Raw genomic sequence first — 21,634 nt, 5'->3', positions numbered from 1 at the left:
AGATTGGGTCAAGGAAGGAAGCAGAAGGATGGGCGAAGGGAAATAAGGAAGGTCACTCCTCCCACACACACACACAGACAGACAGGACGAGGTGCAGTGGTGTAGTCTATGTGATACTCAGGTATACTCAGTATAGCCACTGAAAATACATAAATACTTCAGTATACCCAGTACAACAAAACTATCTAACTAAAGTAAATGTCAATGGTTCTCAAACTGGGAGGGTTGACACGGTTCAAGGGGGTCCACAACTTTTTCTGGACATTTTACCACTTTCCTTACTTCTTCTCAATTTTACCCCTTTTTGTATTATTGTTTGCCCCCCCCCCACCCTTTTTTTGGCCACATTACTACATTTTTCTATAATATTTTGAAAAATGTTACCACTTTTTCTAGAATTCTTGAGTAATTTTACCAGTCTCTTCTCAATTATAAAAAACCTTTTTTACTATTTACTATATACTATCTTTACTTTTACCACAGCATTCACACTATTGTTCTTCTGTTCGGCCATTTTCTTCCGCCTTTTTACGGTCTTCTTCTAGTCCTTCATACTTTGTGCTATTTCAACAATTCATATATCATTCATATATATATTTTCTGGACTTTATCGGATGTATTCAAATTTTTCATACTTTTTATACTTTTTCAAATAGTTAACTTTTTCTGATTTTTTTTTTCCCCATAGAGAATGCATTGGAATTCTTTCAGCCACTAAAGCTTCACCATACTTTCTGCTAGAGACTTCATTCAAATTCTAAGCTGTAGACAAACTTTTTAAGTGTTCCTCTATTACTCAGCTTATTGATATCTTCAACAGTTTCTGATATTTGGCAGTTTTAAAATCATTAAAGGGATAGTTCACCCTAGAATGATATTTCGCTCATTATCTACTCCCCCTCATGTTGACTAAGGGCTGGAAGAAGTTTCAGATTCCTCCGTGGCTTCTCTGAGTTACAGTCTCGGCATAGCAGTGCATGTCCATATAACGGTTGCAAAGGGACACCGGAGCTCTTCGTAAAAAAACACACACAAAAAAACATCCAAATACCTCCATGATGCTCGTATGTAATGTCCGTCTTGTGCTGAAGCCCCAAATTGCGTAATTGTCCCGAAAAAAATTAAATAAGTCTATATTTTAAGCTTGTTTGTAGCGGAAGCTTCTCGAAGCTCCTCTTCCTGGTCCGTCCAAATCTCGCGTGATTCGCAGTAACCGCACTGACGCATGCTGACGCCGGCGCAAATCAGCAACATTTTTAAACTTTATTTATTTATTTATTTTTAGAAATGTTACCCCTTTTTGTATTATTGTTTGCCCCCCCCCCTTTTTGGCCACAATACCACAATATTTTTCTATAATATTTTGAAAATTTTTACCAAACTTTTTTTTGTTGAAATTTTACCACTTCTCTCTAAAAGATCTTAAACCTTTTTACTTATTTTTTTGTGAGAATTTTTACCACTTTTTTCTAGAAATGTTTAAACTTTTTTGGAGAAATTGTACCACTTTTTTTTTCCAGAAATTCCTCTATAATCTTTCAAAAATGTACGCCTAATTTAAACGTACATTGATTGTTTGTGTATTTCTGGTGTTTGTTTCAAAATGTTGTCCAGTGGGGGTCCGTGGTCTAATTTATGTCAGTTTTGGGTCCTTGATATAAAAAAGTTTGAGAACCAGCGGTCTATGTGATACAAGTATGAACAGTTTACCAGTTCACCTAAAAAGCAGTTTACCCACTACAACACATTAGACTACACCACTGACAAGGTGACACCTTTGTTTTATTTGTTGACAGTTGTGAATGTGTTTGAACTGGTCTGTCGCAGCTCGCTCTCGTTCACGGAGGACGAGTTGTTGTAGAGAACAGAGTCAGGGGGTTTGTGTGTCTGTGTGGATCAAACGCAACAACATGATCCTTTGAACTGTAGCGCCGCCTGTGGTGAGACGTGGAACTGCCAGAGCTCGTCTTCCTGCTGCTGCTGCACAGATGTGACCGGCACTGTGAAGCGTCTGTGAAGCGTCCGACAACCAACAACCAGCGTGTAACACGTTTATTTATTATGGGGCTTAAACCCGTCTTGTGTCGGTCAGTCGCCGCAAAGCCTGATGGGATTGTTGCCGATGACGCCCAGCTCGTACAGGATGGACAGCGTGGCGAACAGGAAGTAGCAGAAGAGGGACACGGTGCCCAGCTTCCAGTCCAGCTTCCAGCCGTTGACGTGGACGGAGACGAAGAGGAAGACGATGGAGAGCAGCAGCGTGGCGGCGATGAAGACCAGGCCGGTGCTGTTCACCTCCACCGGGTTCTCCGTGTCCACGAAGGCCGTCTGGATGAACCAGGGCAGCCCCAGGCACAGCATGTCGAACACGTTGGAGCCCACGATGTTGGACATGGCCATGTCGGCTTTACCTGCAGACGCCACACACACAGAGCACATGATGGGAACCACTCATACAAACTTATACACTTAAAGGGATGGTAGCATTTTTTTTAAAGTGGGGTTGTATGATCTCCAAATAGCCCCTAAGTACTTTAATTGCAGTAGAAGACTCTCTGCACTCCTCCCGTTAGCAACGCCAGCCCATAATAGCCCTGCCCAGAGATTTACAACATACAGTGTTGTGAACAGACCCAAAGAAACGGCCTATTTTCACGGCCTAAAGAGGTTTTACCTGAAAAAAAATACACAGTTCCATTGTTCACTATAATATAATTTTTTCCAGCCCTTCAAAGTGCAGGAAAAACACAGTTTTTATTTGGACCTAACCAACTCACGTATCCCTCCGCCCAGGGTTAGCGCCCGCCGATCAGCAGTTGGTCTGGGCAGGGCTATTATGGGCTGGCGTTGCTAACGGGAGGTGTGCAGAGAGTCTTCTACTGCAATTAAAGTACTTAGGGGCTATTTGTAGATCATACATCCCCACTTTAAAAAAATGATACTATCCCTTTAATATAGTACTTTATAATCACTATTCTAGTCACTGGGACCACTCAAAGCACTTTACACTGCAAGATGAAATTACCCTCGATACTTCGTAGAGCTGCAACCAACGATTATTCTCATTCTCGGTTAATCTGGCGATTATTTAAACGATTAATCAATAAGTTGTTTGGTCAATAAAAGGTTAATAAATGTTAAAAACATCAATCAGTGTTTCTCAAACCACCAGACGACGACGTCCTCAAATGTCTTGTTTTGTCCACAAACCAAAGAGAGACTCAGTTTATTGTCATAAAGGAACAAAGAAACCAGAAATATTCACATTGAAGAAGCTGAAATCAGAGAATTTGGACTTTTTTAAAATTAAAACGACTCAAACTGATTATTAGATTATCAAAATAGTCGATGATTAATTTAATAATCGATTATTGTTTGATTATTTGTTGCAGCTCTGATACTTTGCAAACTGTTCTTCTTTTTCTGTTATGTTGTAGGTGGCACCAGCTTTTCAGGCGCATTATCGCCACCTTCTGTTTCCTGCATTTCTTCGTCGTTAATTTGTCAAATGAAGGAAGATCATTAAAGGGATAGTTCAACATTTTGTCAAATTGGCCCATTGCCATAATCCCTATAGTCATAGCAGTAGGTTCGTTACCTTTGATTGTCGGTGCAAGCTATTTTTAGAACGGCGGAGCAGAGCCGTGAGCTGCTCAGAGCTACGCTACGGAGGCTCATTATGGGATTTCTTGGTTTCCCTCATCAAACTCATCAAATACACAATCCAACAACTCCACAACGCTCTGGTGGACAAGTTGTGAGCTGCACATTCACCACGCTATGAGATAATAACACAACGTTACCACACAGAGTTGTTTTAGAGGGAAATTCATACAAAACCACTGATGCACGTTGCCTTCAGGGACAGTTTTTCATCAACAGTCTCTGTATTTCCCTCTAAAACAACTCTGTGTGTTAACGTTGTGTTATTATCTCATAGCGTGGTCAAGATATTTTGCTAACACTTTATAATAAGTACACACTATTAAGCATTAATAAATACTGAATTCATAATTAATTTGTAACACATTAATACTCATTAATATGTAGTTTATAAACAGTTAAAAATGTTTTACTCATCATTGATCAGCACTAACTGTGTTTATAAGCTACACACTAATGAGTATTCATGTGTTATAAATGAGGAACTCAGTATTTATTAATGCTTAATAGTGTGTACCTACCAATTATGACTCACACACAGATCATTTACCTTCTCTGGCCACCATGACGCTGGCCACGGTGTCGGGGATGCTGGTCCCAGCAGCCAGCAGCGTCAGGCCCATCACCGTGTCCGGGATCCCCAGAGTCTCTCCTGTGTGAAGAGAGACAACACACAACATCAGACACACACACTCCTCTGGAAACATCAGGACAGAGAAGAGCAGCTCGTTCAGTCGCGGCGGCTCCAGGGATCATTATTAATATTAATATTAATTAACTCCTTTTATAAAATGGTCAGTGCCATGTGCCAGCGTTTTCGGGCATTTTGAGTAATATGTCAAGACCCAGAGAATATTTTGTACTATGACTCTGAAAACACCAAACAGCTCAAAGGAAAGAGGAGACTCTCTATTTAACTAGGGAAAAACCATTTGTTTGTACCTTGTTCCATTCTTGATTTATCTAAAGTTGAATAGAGCCTGGTTGCACCAAAAAGATCACTTTGCTGAGAAAAATGCATTTTTGTGAAAGAGAGTCTCTCAAGAAAAACAGTGATTTATCCGTTTTAATGTTGGCTTCAAAAACATGTAAGACATCTGAAAATTTCATTTCACATGTTTTTTCATTGACAAAAGTCTGGTCTCACCTTCTCATTCAGTGGTTTTTCTTTAATTTCATAACTTTCTACATTATTGATTCAAGCTGCAGAAACTATAAAGGAACTCATGTGGAGTTATGTAGTAAACACCGAAGTGTTAGACAAAGCTGAGTATGTTAATATGAATTAGATTTGATGTTGTCTCTCTCAGACTTTAGATCCAGTCGGCAGCTTCATGAGGTCGTCACCTGGAACGGTTTGTGTTTTCCAACAGTGTTGAAGGAGTTCTTCCCAGAGGAGCTGAGACCTTGTTGCTGTTTGACCTTCACTCTGCTCCAACTCATCCTGAACCAGCTCAGAGGACAGACACACTTTGGGTTTTATTAACACTTTGCTGTTTACTACATAACTCCACATGAGTTCCTTCATAGCTCTGATGTCTCCAGTTTGAATCTATGATGCAGAAAGTTAACTAGGCTACAGGCAAATACACAGTTTTTTCATGCACTGATAAATTTTGAGATTTGGGGCTATTTTTCTTCCTTAACATGTCTTGTTTCAGAAAAGTCTAAATAAATGGTAGAAAATCCACATTAAGGTTTTTATTTTACTTCATTTTGTCTCTTTTGTCGGTAGATTTCTCCTAAATTCACCAGAAGTTAGTCTGACCCATGTCATGTCAGGTGTCGTTGTAAAGCTTTTTCTCTCCTGAACAATGATGTCATTTCCTCCGTTTCCGCAACCAATCGTAAAAGTAGGATTTACATTAACAATCTGTGTAATTTTACAGTCCAAGTCTTTAAAGGCCGTTTTCTCAGAAAGAGTTTTTCAGACTCAGACTCTGAGCTAGAAATCTCCACTTCAGCAGCACTTCCAGACACCAAACCTTCCACTTTGATCCCTTTCTATATTCTGAAGGTTTTTACAGAGGGGATTGTTGATATATCATTCACAGCCTCATTTATACAACATTTTATTACTAAAAACATGGAGACATTTGATTTTTTTTAGGGCTGGTGACAGTATTTTTTAAATTAGCACATATTTAATTAGATATTGCCTTATTTACATATCTAAACATAAAATTTGACAAAACTTGTAATACAAAAAATATTTGTCTTAATGTAAGTGATAAACTTGGGAAGTTTCATGGTGATATATCTGTTAGTTAAAATTGTGTCTCCCCTTAAGAAACACCACTGAATGAGAGGGTGTGTCCAAACTTTTGCCTGCAGTGTAAATCTGAACCCATTGATCTGAATCTGAGTGTGTGTGTGTGTGTGTGTGTGTGTGTGTGTGTGTGTGTGTGTGTGTGTGTGTGTGTGTGCGTGTGTGTGTGTGTGTGTGTGTAGTAGAAACACGAGTCCCTCTCTGTACGTCTGAGTGAGTTGTACCTGTCGGGTCTCATGGCCTCTCTCTCATAAGATAGGCTACGGGATAATACTCTCATTATGCTTGAGTAGAAGCAGCAGCGTCACATGATGAGGTTGAGCTCTGCGCCTGATCCCAGGTCAGTTACAGTGAGAAGAAAAACTATGTGAACCCTCTGGAATTTACTAGTTTTTAATAGCTTTAATAGCTTTGCTTTCCATCGCAGGCCTGAAGTTTGCCGCTCCACAAATGTTTTGTGGACTGATCAACATCAAACATCCTGTCAGAGGTGAAGTCCGGTGGAGGAGCTTCATGGTTTAGGGCTTTGGTGTAATATTATAGAATATTTGTCTTATTTCTAGTCAAAACAAATCTAATTATACTTAAAATAAGACTCATCACATTAAAAGTAGCTTGTTTTTAGACACTTTTTACTTCTTTTAAGCAGATTTTCACTTGAAATAAGTAGAAAAATCTGACAGTGGAGCAAGTTTTTCTTCCTTATTACAAGCACAAAAAACTTGCTTTCACTGGCAGATTTTTCTACTTATTTCAAGTGAAAATTTGTTTGAAACAAGTGAAAATGATCTAAAAACACGTTCATTTTTAGTGGAAAGAGATTAGTTTTGACTAGGAATGAGACATTTTGACAAGAAATAAGACAAATATTCTTGGAAATATTTTGAGTTTTTGCAGTGAGGGCCTAGACAGTTTGATGACTCCCAGAGTTTCTCCAGCTCCGACAGGATGGAACGACCCTAAACACTGAAGTAAATCTACTACCTAGATCATCTAGAGAAGCTTCATAAGAAGAAACTCCTCCTTTGGGAGCGGCCCAGGCAGAGCCCAGACCTGAACCCAATAGAGAGCCGAAGCGGAAGCAGGAAGTAACGTCGCCATGATGGGATTCACACTAGACATCCCATAATAACATGGCTGAGCTGAAGCAGCTCTGTAGAATTCATCCTGAGAGGAGTTACAAACACTTTTAAACGTCGGCTAAAAACCCATCTTTTTAATCTGGCTTTTATGCTATAGTCTCATAGTGATTTTATTCTATTTTACAGTTTTATACTCTTTCTTATTGTTATCTTTCTCCTATTTATATCCTGCATTTGATTCTATTCTATTCTATTTTATAAAATTGTATTGTTGTTAAAAGTTGTTATTTTATTTAGCTATTTTCTATTGCTATATCTTATTTTTTCTTGTTGTTTTATAGTCTCCTTGCCTTTTCTTGTTTTACCTCCTATATATATTGTTCAATCAAAATGTAAAGCACTTTGAATGCCATCTATTTGCTTTGAAAGGTGCTATATACATAAAATTTGATTGATTGATTGATTGATTGATTGATTGATTGATTGATTGATTGATTGATTGATTGATTGATTGATTGATTGATTGATTGATTGATTGATTGATCCTGAGTGTTGATCAGTTGTGATCTGCAGCTCCAGGAAACGTTGGGTTGAGCTTCAACCAGTTATTAAACCCAAAGGTTCACTCACTTCTTCCAGCTGCTCTGTGGATGTTTAATGTTTAATGCTCAATAAAGACATGAAGTAGTATTATAGGTAATTGTTCACTGCAAAAACTCAAAATCTTTCCAAGAATATTTGTCTTATTTCTTGTCAAAACTAAACTCTTTTCATTTAAAATAAGACTCGTCACCTTTTCATTTGTTTCAAACAAATTTTCACTTGAAATAAGTAGAAAAATCTGCCAGTGAAAGCAGGTTTTTGTGTTTGTAATAAGAAAGAAAAACTTGCTCCACTGTCAGATTTTTCTACTTATTTCAAGTGAAAATCTGCTTAAAAGAAGTTTTTAAAAAAAGTGTCTAAAAACAAGCTGCTTTTTATGTGATGAGTCTTATTTTTAAGTAGAATGAGATTTGTTTTGACTAGAAATAAGATGATACCACACAGTGTTTGTGTGGTATCAGGTTAAGCACATTGAGTTTGTTTAGACTTGTGGCTTCGATGTAGATCAGATCACAGTTAAATGCAGAAAACTAAGAAATTCCAACGGTTCACAGACGTCTTCTTGCCTCATATATTTTCAGTCTGAGCTGTTGTTGGAGCCCGTTCACCCTGCGCTCACATGACCGTGTCTCCTGAGGGTGAAGCCGACTGTAATCCTGCTGTGGCTGAGCAGCACACAGCCCAGTGCAGCTCCAAACACCCCCCGACCCCCCCTCTATAAACTCTCCGGGACAATGGCATCTCAGGAATTAGCCAGCAGACCAACATGTGATCCCGCGCCTCTGATCACATCTCAACATTTTTCTCACAAGTTTCAGACGCGTGTGATCCACGGGGAGCGGAGTTCCACCTGCAGCTACGAGGAGGCTGCTGACGAAACCCAAACGTACAGACTGCACTTGAACTCATCACACGACACCACGTTAAAGGACAATTCCAGGCAAATTCAACCTGCGGCTGTAGTTTCCTAGTATTTTAGCTCTAACAGAATGAATGTGAATGGGAGCGGACAGATCTTAGGCTGTTTAGGCTGTTTACATCCTAGGGGTGGGCGATATGACGATATTAGATCGTGAAGTGATCAGAGTGTGTAGACGATCTGCCAAAGTGCAGAGATCGTAGGATCATCTGGGGTACATTCTATGATGATGCACCGACGCACCAGACCGTATTACGTCGTCAACCTGAACGACCAATCATAGCGAATTACAGGCAGTGATGCGCTTTCTTACCTGCCTCCTTGTTTGTGTGTGTAGCGGTAGCAGCATGGAGAACCATGGCTGAAAGCCAAACGGAGGGGTTAGTCGCTCTTTTTTCTTTTAAAAATAGCGTTTCACTATCATCTCTGTCAGTCAGACTCTCCACCTGCCGCTTCTCTCGCGTGCTTGCCCGCGCACCGCACGTACACACACAGACACACACTGCTGGAGCATGGATAGGTCGCGCTTGGCCGCTAATAAACAGTAAATGCGCTACAGTAGTATATCGCGCTAATTGTACAGATAGTACAATTAGCGCGATATACGATACCGATATACCCCCCCCCCATCCCCACCTTAAAATCCTGTGGGAAACACTGTATATGCATTTGGTTAGGCTTTTCCCCAAATGAAAGTGCAAACAAAGGTCCTTTGCAAAGTTTGCTAAAAGAGATAAACACAGTTAGTTTGCATTTTTATTTTTTATTAAATCCTGTTACTACTACTGTGTTGAATAAAACAAACAGTAATGTCTGTAATGAGTAATTGATATTTTACTTTCATGTTTATTGAAAGCTACCTTTTATGTTGCAAGATTGCACTTTATCAGTGTTGTTGTTTACCTTTTAGTATGTTTACGTTGTTTTCAAATGTTGGCAAAACTGCAACTATTTCGATTAAAATCTGTTCAGAAAGGTTATTTGGCCTAAACTGTCTGCTTTTCTTTTTTCGATTTAAGATCGTGATAAATCCAAAATCGTGACTTTATTTTAAAAAAATCGTGATATGATATTTTTGCCATATCGCCCACCCCTATTACATCCCATAAAATCTTTTTTTTTTTTTCCACAGACAACATCCAATGTCTTAAAACATACACCGAGTAGTTTGTTCACTTCAAGAAAGACGACGTGTTAGTAAACGGTGCTGAGATACAAAGTCTTGCTCAGGTCTGAATCTTCAACTCAGAGGCTCCACGTTTTCATAGCAATAAGAGTCAATTTGTTTATTCAGACATAATGCCAGGTCACCCAACAGATTAACACCGGCCACTTTACGTTCGTTGAGCTTTCACAGAGTTCCTACTTGGGATAAGGAGTTGCTGAAGTTAATGCTACTCGCCACAAAGTTTGCAGTGTCAACTTCTGCACTGATGATTTCTATCCAAGAAAACCTGAGCCAGCTCCAGCAGAGAAGAGGAGAAGTCTAAGAAACACACGTTCGATATACAAAACTAAAGCCTAATTCAGTTTCAAGGAGTCAGAGCTGTAATGTTATTATAACCTCATAAAAACGTATAACTTAATATTTTCTGCATCATTTTTTACATTTGTCTCTTAGGCTATGTCTCGCTCGTTTGAACATATTCTAGCAGCTGGTCCCTTCTCTCAGGACTTATCTTGTAGTTGGGTGAATTCATTGTCTTGACAAAGCGTCATTATATTCAGTAAAAATGACTCAACTAACATTTTTACTAGTTGCCAGCTGGTGCAGGATAAATCACAGTCAAAAATTCAAAAAACTTCCAGTGCACTACTAGAGCCAGACAAGATTTATAGCCTATCAAAAGATTCACGAATCTGATGGAGCAACATGTGAAACACGTTGTTCGCCCTTCTGTTTTTAAATTTTGATAATAAATCATAGTCTATCCTATGCTCTAGTGTGTGCTGGAAGTTTTTTGAATTTTTAAAGGGAAAGTTCAACATTTCCCTCTAAAACAAGAAAATCTACACATTCATTCTGTTAGAGCTGAAATATTAGAAACCAGGTTGAGTTGTTCTTTGTGTCTCACTCACCGACGACAGTGACCATCCACACCAGCACATAGGTGAAGCCTGAGATCCACACGGCCGACATGAAGAAGGTGACCATGAACCACTTCCTCCAGAACCTCCTCCTGCAGTCGGGCACGGTGAGGAAGAGGAGGGTGATGATGGGCAGAGACAGAACCCACAGGACCCGCTTCAGGTCGCTCTCCGGCACCGCAAACACACTCTTACTCTCTGTCAGGACACGAGCACATGTGACAATTAGAGTGGTGTAGTAGTCTAATGTTTTGTAGTGGGTAAACTGCTTTTTAGGTGGTAAACTGTTCATACTTGTATCACATAGACCGCTGGTTCTCTAACTTTTTATATCAAGGACCCAAAAAAAATTGACACAAATTAGACCACGGACCCCCACTGGACAACATTTTGAAGCAAACACCAGAAATACACAAACAATCAATGTACGTTTAAATTAGGCGTAGTACATTTTTGAAAGATTATAGAGGAATTTCTGGAAAAAAAAGTGGTACAATTTCTCCAAAAAAGTTGAAACATTTCTAGAAAAACGTGGTAAAAATTCTCACAAAAAAATAAACAAAAAAGTTTACAATTTTTTGAAAAAAGTGGTAAAATGTTTAGATTTTTTAAAAAAAGAGAAAAATCTGGTAAAAAAAAGAACTTCCAGAAAAAGTGTTAAAAAAAAAAAGTCTAACAATAATTTAAAAAAAGTGGTAAAAGTAAAAATAGTAGGCTATATAGTAAATACGGTAGTAAAAAGTTCGGGTTTTTTTAATTGAGAAGAAACTGGTAAAATTACTCACGAATTCTAGAAAAAGTGGTAACATTTTTCAAAATATTATGGAAAAATGTGGTAAAACTTCTCAAAAAAAAAAGGGGGCGGGGGGGGCAACAATAAGAAAAAAAGGGTTAAAGCAGAAGTAAGCGATATTTTTGTGTTAATCTAAGTCTTAAATAGTTGTATCTTCCGACAGCAATCACTTACATAGAGTGTTTGGTCTGAAACACGGGTCTGTCAGTCACTCTGCTCTGCTCTGAGCCCAGGAGAAAACTTTCCTTGTATCCTACAACCTTTATCCAATGAGGAGAGAGAACGGCATAAAGGGGCAGTCCTCTCTGTGTGTGCAGCCAAGGGATGCGCGTGAATGTGGCGACGTAGGGACGAGGACTGTTATGGTGTGTTCAAGGAAACTCGTAACTCGTGTTTTTCCGACCTGTGAACTCGTACCAGTTCGATCTGGTACGAGTTCACGGGTCAGAAGTTACGAGTGGCCGTTATAGTGACTTTCACAGGTAAAACAGGTCGGAAAAACACGAGTGGGTTGCCTGGAACGCTACAAAGTCGTAAGTCGTGATTTGAAGCTGTAATTTACGGTTTCAAAAGCCTGCCTGGAACGCAGCATTAGCGAAAACGACCGGACCACTTACTTCTGCTTTAACATTTCTTTTAAAAAATAGTAAAAAGGTAGAACAGAAAGAAACAAAATTAAAACAATAATTAAAAAAGGGAAAAAATTCTAGGTAAAAGTGGTAAATTTTCAAGAACAATTACATATACTTTAGATAGTTTTGTTGTACTGGGTATACTCGGGCAACCACGGACAGGTGAGGTCACGTGACAACGAGGTCGCCGACCGGCCGTCTTACCCTCGGGGATCTCGTTGAGGCCGTGCAGGCTCAGCGACAGGTGGGAGTAGCCCGAGTCGTCCTGGAAGATGCCGCTGTCCCCTCTGGAGCGGCTGTGGACCCTCAGGCCGGTGTCGTCGCTCCAGCCAACCAGAGGCCGCGTCTCCGTCTTCTCGGCGGCGCCGCGGCCCAGACAGGAGCAGCAGGGGCTCAGCCGCCTCAGCACGAACTCGCTGATCCGCAGGTCGAAGCACAGCACCACAATGTAGACGACGTAGACCAGCAGCAGCGAGGCCGCGTCGTACCTGCAGCAGGAGGAGGAGGAGGCAGTGGTGTAGTCTTTTTTTTCAGAACTTTTTTAAAAATTGTGCAAAACAATACAATTCAACACGACAACAAACATTATCGCCAGGGGGTTACATGCCTAAAGGCATTTTTTACAGATTGCATTATAAAAATATGTTGTAGAGAGCACATAGGTTCAAGGTCTTGATAGCTTTTGTGTTATTAGATTTTTCAATGGTTTTAATATACTGCTTGACTTCATTCTTAAATGTAAGAAAAAAAGGATTTTGATTTGTGTAGGGTGGGAGAAAAAATCGATTCACATAAATATCGCAATATCTTTTTTTCCAAAATTTATTTTTTTTGGAAAAAAAATTGAATTTTTTAAAATATTGTGTTATGTGCATTTGTTCGCCTTTTTTACATACAGAGAGTCCAGGTTTTGAAAAGGGTTTAAGTTCACTTTATAATGGAGTATGTTAATTTATAGGCTCCTATAGTATTTGTGTGCAGATAAATGTTAAAAATGCTAAAGACTAAAAATCGAGAGAATTGGCAATATCGTAGAATCGCAATTTAAATCGAATCGCCATCCAAAAAATCGTAGAAGAATCGAATCGGGAGAAAAGCATATCGTCCCAGCCCTAGTATCTACATTTATGAATGTGCCATTTTGATAAAAGGATAATAAGATTAATGATGTAGTACTGTCTAACTTTGGTAAATGGAAAGACAGTGAAGCCAAACAGTGCATTTTCAAAACAAAGGGAAAAATCTGGCTCAATAGAAAGAGAAATCAAATTACAGACATCTACCCAGAAACTGGTAGAAAAAGGGCAAGACCAAAACAAATGAAAGACATCTTCAGGGGATCCCAAACAAAAAGAGCAACTTGTATCTGTGACATTTTTAAAACGTTGTGAAAAGAAGACTTTAGAAGGGTAAATTCTGTGGATTATTTTAAAGGATGCAGTGGTGTAGTTTTGTAGTGGGTAAACTGCTTTTTAGGTGGTAAACTGTACATACTAAAATTAGACCACGGACCCCCATTGGACAACATTTTGAAGCAAACACCAGAAATACAATCAATGTACGTTTAAATTAGGCGTACATTTTTGAAAGATTATAGAGAAATTTCATGAAAAAAGTGGTACAATTTCTCCAATAAAGTTGAAAGATTTCTAGAAAAAAGTGGTAAAAATTCTCACAAAAAGTAAAGAAAAAAAGTTTACATTTTTTTAGAAAAAAAGTGGTCACATTTTGCAATTTTTTTTTTTTAGAAAAATCTGGTAACATTTCTCAGAAAAAGTGGTAACGTTTTTTTTTAATTTTAGAAGAAACTGGTAAAATTTCTCAAAAGAAATTCTAGGAAAAGTGGTAAAATTTCTAAAAAAAAATAAAAAATAAAAAAAAAGGGGGGGCAAACAATAATACAAAAAGGGGTAAAATTTCTTTTAAAAAATAGTAAGAAGTAGAACAGAAAAATTGAGAAGAGTTTGATGAGGGAAACCAAGAAATCCCATAATGAGCCTCCGTAGTGTAGCTCTGAGCAGCTCACGACTCTGCTCCGCCGTTCTAAAAATAACTTGCACCGACAATTAAAGGTAACGAACCTACTGCTATGACTATAGGGATTATGGCAATGGGCCAAATTGCCAACATGTTGAACTATCCCTTTAAGAAACTACTCAAACTGATTATTAGATTATCAAAATAGTTGATGATTAATTTAATAATCTATTATTATTGTTCCTATAGCAACAAGGGGAGGCTCAACTTGCCCCAGTCTCCTCCTATGGCTCCTTTGAACTGACTCTGGTGTGAAAACCGGTTTGAGCTGGTTCCAGTTTGTCCGTCAGTGTTTCATCAGAGTGAGTCACAGCTCTTTTGTGTTGTGTCGTGTTGTGTTGTGACTCACCAGAACACTCTGTTGTCAGAGATGATGGCGATGACGGCCGCCACGCTGATGCCGTAGGCCAGACAGTCCCTGAACAGAGGCCAGCAGCTCAGACGTCCCGCCTGGAGACCACACAACGACAACAACAACAACAACGACAACAACAAACCGTTAAATCGGTTTTACGGCGATTACGGGGAAACAGCTGATAAGCCTATAGCCTACACATACAGACAACAAAATAACAAACTATTCATATATTAACTACCGGTATATGCACTAAATGTAACACATATCCCACCCTATGATACGTTACGTTAGTTTCATTTATGTCAGATAACTCACCTACATCAAATTCAACAAGTTCATAACATTTATATAATATAAAACAACCTATTACTTGAGAAAAGTTATTCCATGTCTCTTGGTTTTAGCGTTTCTTCCATGGGAACATCCGTACACGGCACAAAAGTTTGGCATTTTGCCAGATTCACAGCTGTCAAACCCTCTGAGCGGTCTGACTGTTGACTGCTTGTCAGGAGGAACTCCTCCTCAAGATGGCCGCCGTGAGACATTCCTGACAAGCCCCAATATGCACAACAACAGCGGCGGCGAGGACGCGTGATGATGATGTCATCACATCACGTACCGTGGAGGCCAAGAGTCCACAGGCGGCGCAGATCCCCAGCAGGTTGTAGACGGCCGAGCCCACGATGGTGCTCACCCCGATGTCCCCCTTCGTCACAAAGACACCTGACAGAGAGGACAGACAGAGGAGAGGACAACTCAGCCGGGGGGACCAGGACTAGGACGAGACACTGAGGACAGACGGAGGACAGACGGAGGACAGACGGAGGACAGATGGAGGACAGATGGAGGACAACTCAGCCAGGGGGACGAGACACTGAGGACAGAGACGAGACAGTAAGGACAGACAGAGGACAGACGGAGGACAGATGGGGGACAGATGGAGGACAGACGGAGGATAGATGGAGGACAGATGGAGGACAGAGGACAGACGGAGGACAGACAGAGGACAGACAGAGGACAGACAGAGGACAGATGGAGGACAGATGGAGGACAGACGGAGGACAGACGGAGGACAGACTGAGGACAGACTGAGGACAGATGGAGGACAGAGGTTTACCCAGGAAGGCCGTCACCAGCTCCGGTGCAGAACTCCCCGCTGCCATGAAGGTGGCTCCTGCTACGTCCTGAGACAGACCGAGACCTGAGGGACAGCAGAGACACAGCAGAGACATCAGAGACAAGAGAGGCATCACAGACACCAGAGACATTAGAAACATCAGAGAGACAATAGAGACATTAGAGAGACAATAGAGACAGCAGAGAGACAATAGAGACAGCAGAGAGACAATAGAGACAATAGAGACAGCAGAGACAATAGAGACACCAGAGAGACAATAGAGACAGTAGAGAGACAATAGAGACAGTAGAGAGACAATAGAGACAGTAGAGACAATAGAGACACCAGAGAGACAATAGAGACATTAGAGAGACAATAGAGACAATAGAGAGACAACAGAGACAATAGAGACACCAGAGAGACAATAGAGACAATAGAGAGACACCAGAGAGACAATAGAGACACCAGAGAGACAATAGAGACAATAGAGACACCAGAGAGACAATAGAGACACCAGAGAGACAATAGAGACATTAGAGACACCAGAGAGACAATAGAGACACCAGAGAGACAATAGAGACACCAGAGAGACAATAGAGACACCAGAGAGACAATAGAGACAATAGAGAGACAGCAGAGAGACAATAGAGACACCAGAGAGACAGTAGAGAGACAATAGAGACACCAGAGAGACAATAGAGACACCAGAGAGACAATAGAGACACCAGAGAGACAATAGAGACACCAGAGAGACAATAGAGACAATAGAGACACCAGAGAGACAATAGAGACAGTAGAGACAATAGAGACAGCAGAGAGACACCAGAGACAGCAGAGAGACAATAGAAACAGTAGAGACAATAGAGACAGCAGAGAGACAATAGAGACACCAGAGAGACAATAGAGACAGCAGAGACAATAGAGACAGCAGAGAGACAATAGAGACAGTAGAGACAATAGAGACACCAGAGAGACAATAGAGACAGCAGAGACAATAGAGACACCAGAGAGACAATAGAGACAATAGAGACACCAGAGAGACAATAGAGACACCAGAGAGACAATAGAAACAGTAGAGACAATAGAGACACCAGAGAGACAATAGAGACACCAGAGAGACAATAGAGACAGCAGAGACAATAGAGACACCAGAGAGACAATAGAGACAGTAGAGACAATAGAGACACCAGAGAGACAATAGAGACACCAGAGAGACAATAGAGACAGTAGAGACAATAGAGACACCAGAGAGACAATAGAGACAGTAGAGACAATAGAGACAGCAGAGAGACAATAGAGACACCAGAGAGACAATAGAGACACCAGAGAGACAATAGAGACAGTAGAGACAATAGAGACACCAGAGAGACAATAGAGACAGTAGAGACAATAGAGACAGTAGAGACAATAGAGACAGTAGAGACACCAGAGAGACAATAGAAACAGTAGAGACAATAGAGACAGCAGAGAGACAATAGAGACAATAGAGACAGTAGAGACACCAGAGAGACAATAGAGAGACACCAGAGAGACAATAGAGACACCAGAGAGACAATAGAGACAGCAGAGAGACAATAGAGACACCAGAGAGACAATAGAGACAATAGAGACAAGAGAAAGACCCCAAATAACGCCTGCAGAGCAGAGCTGGGTCGTTTCCCATTAATACTAAATATCCAAAAACGGGCAATGACATTTTGGAACCATCTAATTAGTAGCCCAAAAGACACACTTCCCTTTAAAACATTAAAAACCCAAGAGCTGAACCCAGAAAACAGCCCCCTCACTCAGCTGATGGAGAAGCTCAGTAACCTGGCTCCCATCAGCTCAGCCTCAAAACACCAGAGAATAAAAAATATCATTAATCAATCAAAAGATTTATATTTAGAATATTGGGCAAAGAAAAGAAAAACTCAAAGCAGACTAAATTGTTATTTAACTCTAAACAGAGAATATAAATTGGCCGAATACCTCCACTCTGTTAGAGACATAAAACAAAGACTGATCCTGACCAAGTACAGGCTGAGTGAGCACCAGCTGGCTGTAGAGAAAGGACGACACCGACAGACATGGCTGCCCAGAGAGCAGCGGCTGTGCTCATTGCTCCACAGGAGAGATAGAGACAGAGATGCACTTCCTGCTCCACTGTGAGAAATACTCAGAGCTACGCTACAGAGGCTCATTATGGGATTTCTTGGTTTCCCTCATCAAACTCATCAAATACACAATCCAACAACTCCACAACGCTCTGGTGGACAAGTTGTGAGCTGCACATTCACCACGCTATGAGATAATAACACAACGTTACCACACAGAGTTGTTTTAGAGGGAAATTCATGTAAAACCGCTGATGCGCGTTGCCTTCAGGGACAGTTTTTAATCAAGCAGTCTCTGTATTTACCCATACATCCCATTAGCCTCCGTATAGCGTAGCTCTGAGCAGCTCGCGGCTCTGCTCCGCCGTTCTAAAAATAGCTTCCACCGACAATTAAAGGTAACGAACCTATTATGGCAATGGGCCAATTTGCCAAAAATGTTGAGCTATCCCTTTAAGGATCTGTTCCTCATGAAGTTTCCCACAGTACTAGACCTATTATCAAACTGTGACACGCACACGGAGGAGATGTGTGTGTGTGTGTGTGTGTGTGTGTGTGTGTGTGTGTGTGTGTGTGTGTGTGTGTGTGTGTGTGTGTGTGACGTCACCTACGGTCACTGATGAGCTCCAGCGAGGGCAGGAAGTAGTCGTCACACACGATGGCCACGGCCAGCAGCATGTAGAAGATGATCATGAAGTAGATGACCAGACCGCCGTCCTTCCGCTCCTGCACCGTGAAGAAGCCTTCAGGGAACTCCGAGGACTGGGGGGACACACACTCTGCTGTGTCGTTGTCTGACACACACACACACACACACACACACACACACACACACACACACACACACACACACACACACACACACACACTCAGTGTTAACCAGTGGTGTAGTCTAATGTTTTGTAGTGGGTAAACTGCTTTTTAGGTGGTAAAACTTGTATCACATAGGCCGGTGGTTCTCAAACTTTTGATAACACTTTACTTGAATAGGTATTCATAAGATTGACTGTCATAATCTTATGAAACTGTCATAACCATGACATAACAGCTGTCACAATGAATACTTATGACAGCTGTCGTTAAGTGTCATTGGGTAAGTTATGTCACTTTTGATGCAAAGTTGACATTGTTTGAGATGTCCTTGTTATGAGAACTTGACATAATTTTTAAAGTTTGGCAATTAGGTCTGCTATGACAGTTTAAATTGTCTTTATGTCAAGTTGTCAGAACAAAAACATCTCAAACAATGTCAACTTTGCATTAGAAGTGACATAACTTACCGAATGACACTTAACCACAGCTGTCATAAGTATTCATTGATGTTTATGACAGCTGTTATGTCATGGTTATGACAGTGTTATGTCAATCTGATGAATACCTATTCAAGTAAAGTGTTACCAAACTTTTTTATATCAAGGACCCAAAATTGACACAAATTAGACCACGGACCCCCATTGGACAACATTTTGAAGCAAACACCAGAAATACACAAACAATCAATGTACGTTTAAATTAGGTGTAAATCTTTTTAAGATTATAGAGAAATTCCTGGAAAAAAAGTGGTACAATTTCTCCCAAAAAGTTGAAACATTTCTAGAAAAAAAACTCGTGTTTTTCCGACCGTGAAGTGGTACCAGTTCGATCTGGTACGAGTTCACGGGTCAGAAGTTACGAGTGGCCGTTATAGTGACTTTCACCGGTAAAACAGGTCGGAAAAACACGAGTGGGTTGCCTGGAACGCTACAAAGTCGTAAGTTGTGACTTGAAGCTGTAATTTACGATTTCAAAAGCCTGCCTGGAACGCAGCATTAGCGAAAACGACCGGACCACTTACTTCTGCTTTAAAGCAGAAGTAAGTGGAATATTTGTGTTAATATAAGTCTTAAATAGTTATATCTTCCGACAGCAATCACTTCTATAGAGTGTTTGGTCTGAAACACGGGTCTGTCAGTCACTCTGCTCTGCTCTGAGCCGAGGAGAAAACATTCCTTGTATCCTACAACCTTTATCCAATGAGGAGAGAGAACGGCATGAAGGGGCGGTCCTCTCTGTGTGTGCAGCCAAGGGATGCGCCTGAATGTGGTGACCAGTGTTGCCAAGTCCGCTTATTATAAGCGACTTTGGGCTTCTTTTTCTGTGAAGTCGCTTCTAAATATTGGTCGTCGCGGGTTGCGGGTTTTTTGGGCTTGTGGTGAAAGACGCACGAGCACCAGCCCCCCCCCCAAAAAAAAATGGGAAGCCCATGGTCCGACCTGACCATAATTTCCACCCAAACACAGGAAGATGAGAACCGACTGACCAAAGGTAAGAGAAGGAGCAGTCGGGTCTGACCCCTGTCTCTAATTAAAACTGGGTCAGTTCGGCAGTTGAAGCACAGGTGGTTTTATAGAGTAGGCTATCTTTGGTTTAAGTAAATAAAAGTCAGGGGTTCTACATGGAGAATTTACTCTACATTTCCGTTTTCCACATGTTTTTTTTATTTCTCTTTTGGAACCAAAACAAACGAACCAAAAAAAAAAAAATTGTGGATTTAGGGTGATAGGTATGTGTGCGTTTTGGGCTTGTTTTCATAGTTCCAGTTGCTTGTTTCTCTCGCGAGATCTGGCAACACTGGTGGTGACGTATAGGGACGAGGGCGGGGACTGCTAACTCCATCGGCTGACAAGAAGTTAGACAAAACGACCGGATCGCTTACTTCTGCTTTAAAAAAAAAAAAGTAAAAAGTAGAACAGAAAAATTTAGAAGAAATCGGTAAAATTTCTCAAAAAAAAAAAAAAAATTCTAGGAATAAGTGGTAACATTTCCAGAAAAAGTAGTGGACCCCCTTGAACCCTGTCAACCCTCCCACTTTGAGAACCATTGACATTTACTTTAGTTAGATAGTTTTGTTGTACTGGGTATACGGAAATATTTAGGCTATGTATTTTCAGTGGGTATACTGAGTATCACAGAGACTACACCACTGTGTGTTAACAGAGTTACACGGTGGCTGCGGCCAATCAGACATAGAGTTGATCTAAGTGAGTGTGAAACGAGCCGTGACATCAGAGCTGAACCACAGTCTGAAGTTGTTATCGATCAACATCATCATTGAACGTCTCACCAGGGCCGTTGCTAGGAATTCTGGGCCCCCTTAAAGAATACTAAAGTGGGCCCCTCCCCCTAACTTTTCCTTTTTTTTTTCTTAGACTACGTATGTATTATTGTTTTTTATTTAGCCTTCTAGCCTTCTTTGTTTTGATGCTAATGCAGCATTACACTGCAAAAACTCAAGTATCTTACCAAGAATATTTGTCTTATTTCTAGTCAAAATGTCATTTCTAGTCAAAACAAATCTCATTATACTTAAAATAAAATAATCATATTAAAAGTAGCTTGTTTTTAGACACTTTTCACTTCTTTCAAGCAGATTTTCACTTGGAATAAGTAGAAAAAATCTGATGTTTTTCTTCCTTATTTTGAAGTTTTTCTTCCTTATTACAAGCACAAAACTTTCACTTACTTTCACTGGCAGATTTTTCTATTTATTGTGAATTTAAGTTAATTTTTAGGTGACAAGTCTTATTTTAAGTGGAAAGAGATGAGTTTTGACTAGAAATGAGACATTTGGACAAGAAATAAGACAAATATTCTTGGAAAGATGTTGAGTTTTTACAGTGTACTATGAGTATTAGTCAGGGTCTTACGCAGAATAAATCAGTCATACAAAGATTAGACTACTGGGGTTTTTTATGGGGCCCACTGGGCGCTGGGCCCCTAGAGTTATCATCACCTTTGGCTTTCTCCCCTATACAACGGCCCTGAGTCTCACCTGCAGCCCGCCGCACTCTGTGGCTCCTCTGTGTTGCGTTCACGGACACCGACGACACCAAATGCACCGTGCAGTACAGAAATATGACGAATCCCAGAAAGTAGGGGATGAAGTCTTTCCTCCTCTTCCTCGGCGGAGCTGCAGGATTCATCCTCATCTTCATCAT

General features: G+C 40.5%; 1 protein-coding gene across 1 annotated transcript; it reads right to left on the bottom strand.

Moving 5' to 3' along the window:
- Positions 1-2,088: 2,088 nt before the first annotated feature.
- Positions 2,089-21,634, bottom strand: slc24a5 (solute carrier family 24 member 5). Its single transcript, XM_085773059.1, has 9 exons — positions 21,469-21,634; positions 18,269-18,451; positions 15,562-15,645; positions 15,064-15,167; positions 14,436-14,536; positions 12,254-12,537; positions 10,616-10,822; positions 4,214-4,315; positions 2,089-2,411 (listed from the first exon to the last, which is right to left on the bottom strand). Exons 1-9 carry the CDS (start codon positions 21,632-21,634, stop codon positions 2,089-2,091), a joined length of 1,554 nt encoding a protein of 517 aa, XP_085629185.1.

The sequence above is a fragment of the Trachurus japonicus genome, chromosome 3, assembly GCF_045865225.1.
Source record: "Trachurus japonicus isolate A0001 chromosome 3, Traja_1.0".
Classification (NCBI taxonomy): Eukaryota; Metazoa; Chordata; class Actinopteri; order Carangiformes; family Carangidae; genus Trachurus; species Trachurus japonicus.
Note: the sequence above shows the minus strand (reverse complement) of the source record. Positions and strands in the feature narration are given on the sequence as shown.

Excerpts from the sequence above, each read along its gene's own strand:
- slc24a5 (XM_085773059.1), bottom strand. The coding sequence starts at position 21,634 with ATGATGAAGATGAGGATGAATCCTGCAGCTCCGCCGAGGAAGAGGAGG. Across the intron at positions 15,646-18,268 it reads GCTGGAGCTCATCAGTGACC|GTCTCGGTCTGTCTCAGGAC; the intron begins GTAGGTGACGTC and ends GCTGTCCCTCAG. Across the intron at positions 10,823-12,253 it reads CCTCAACGAGATCCCCGAGG|AGAGTAAGAGTGTGTTTGCG; the intron begins GTAAGACGGCCG and ends GTGTCCTGACAG.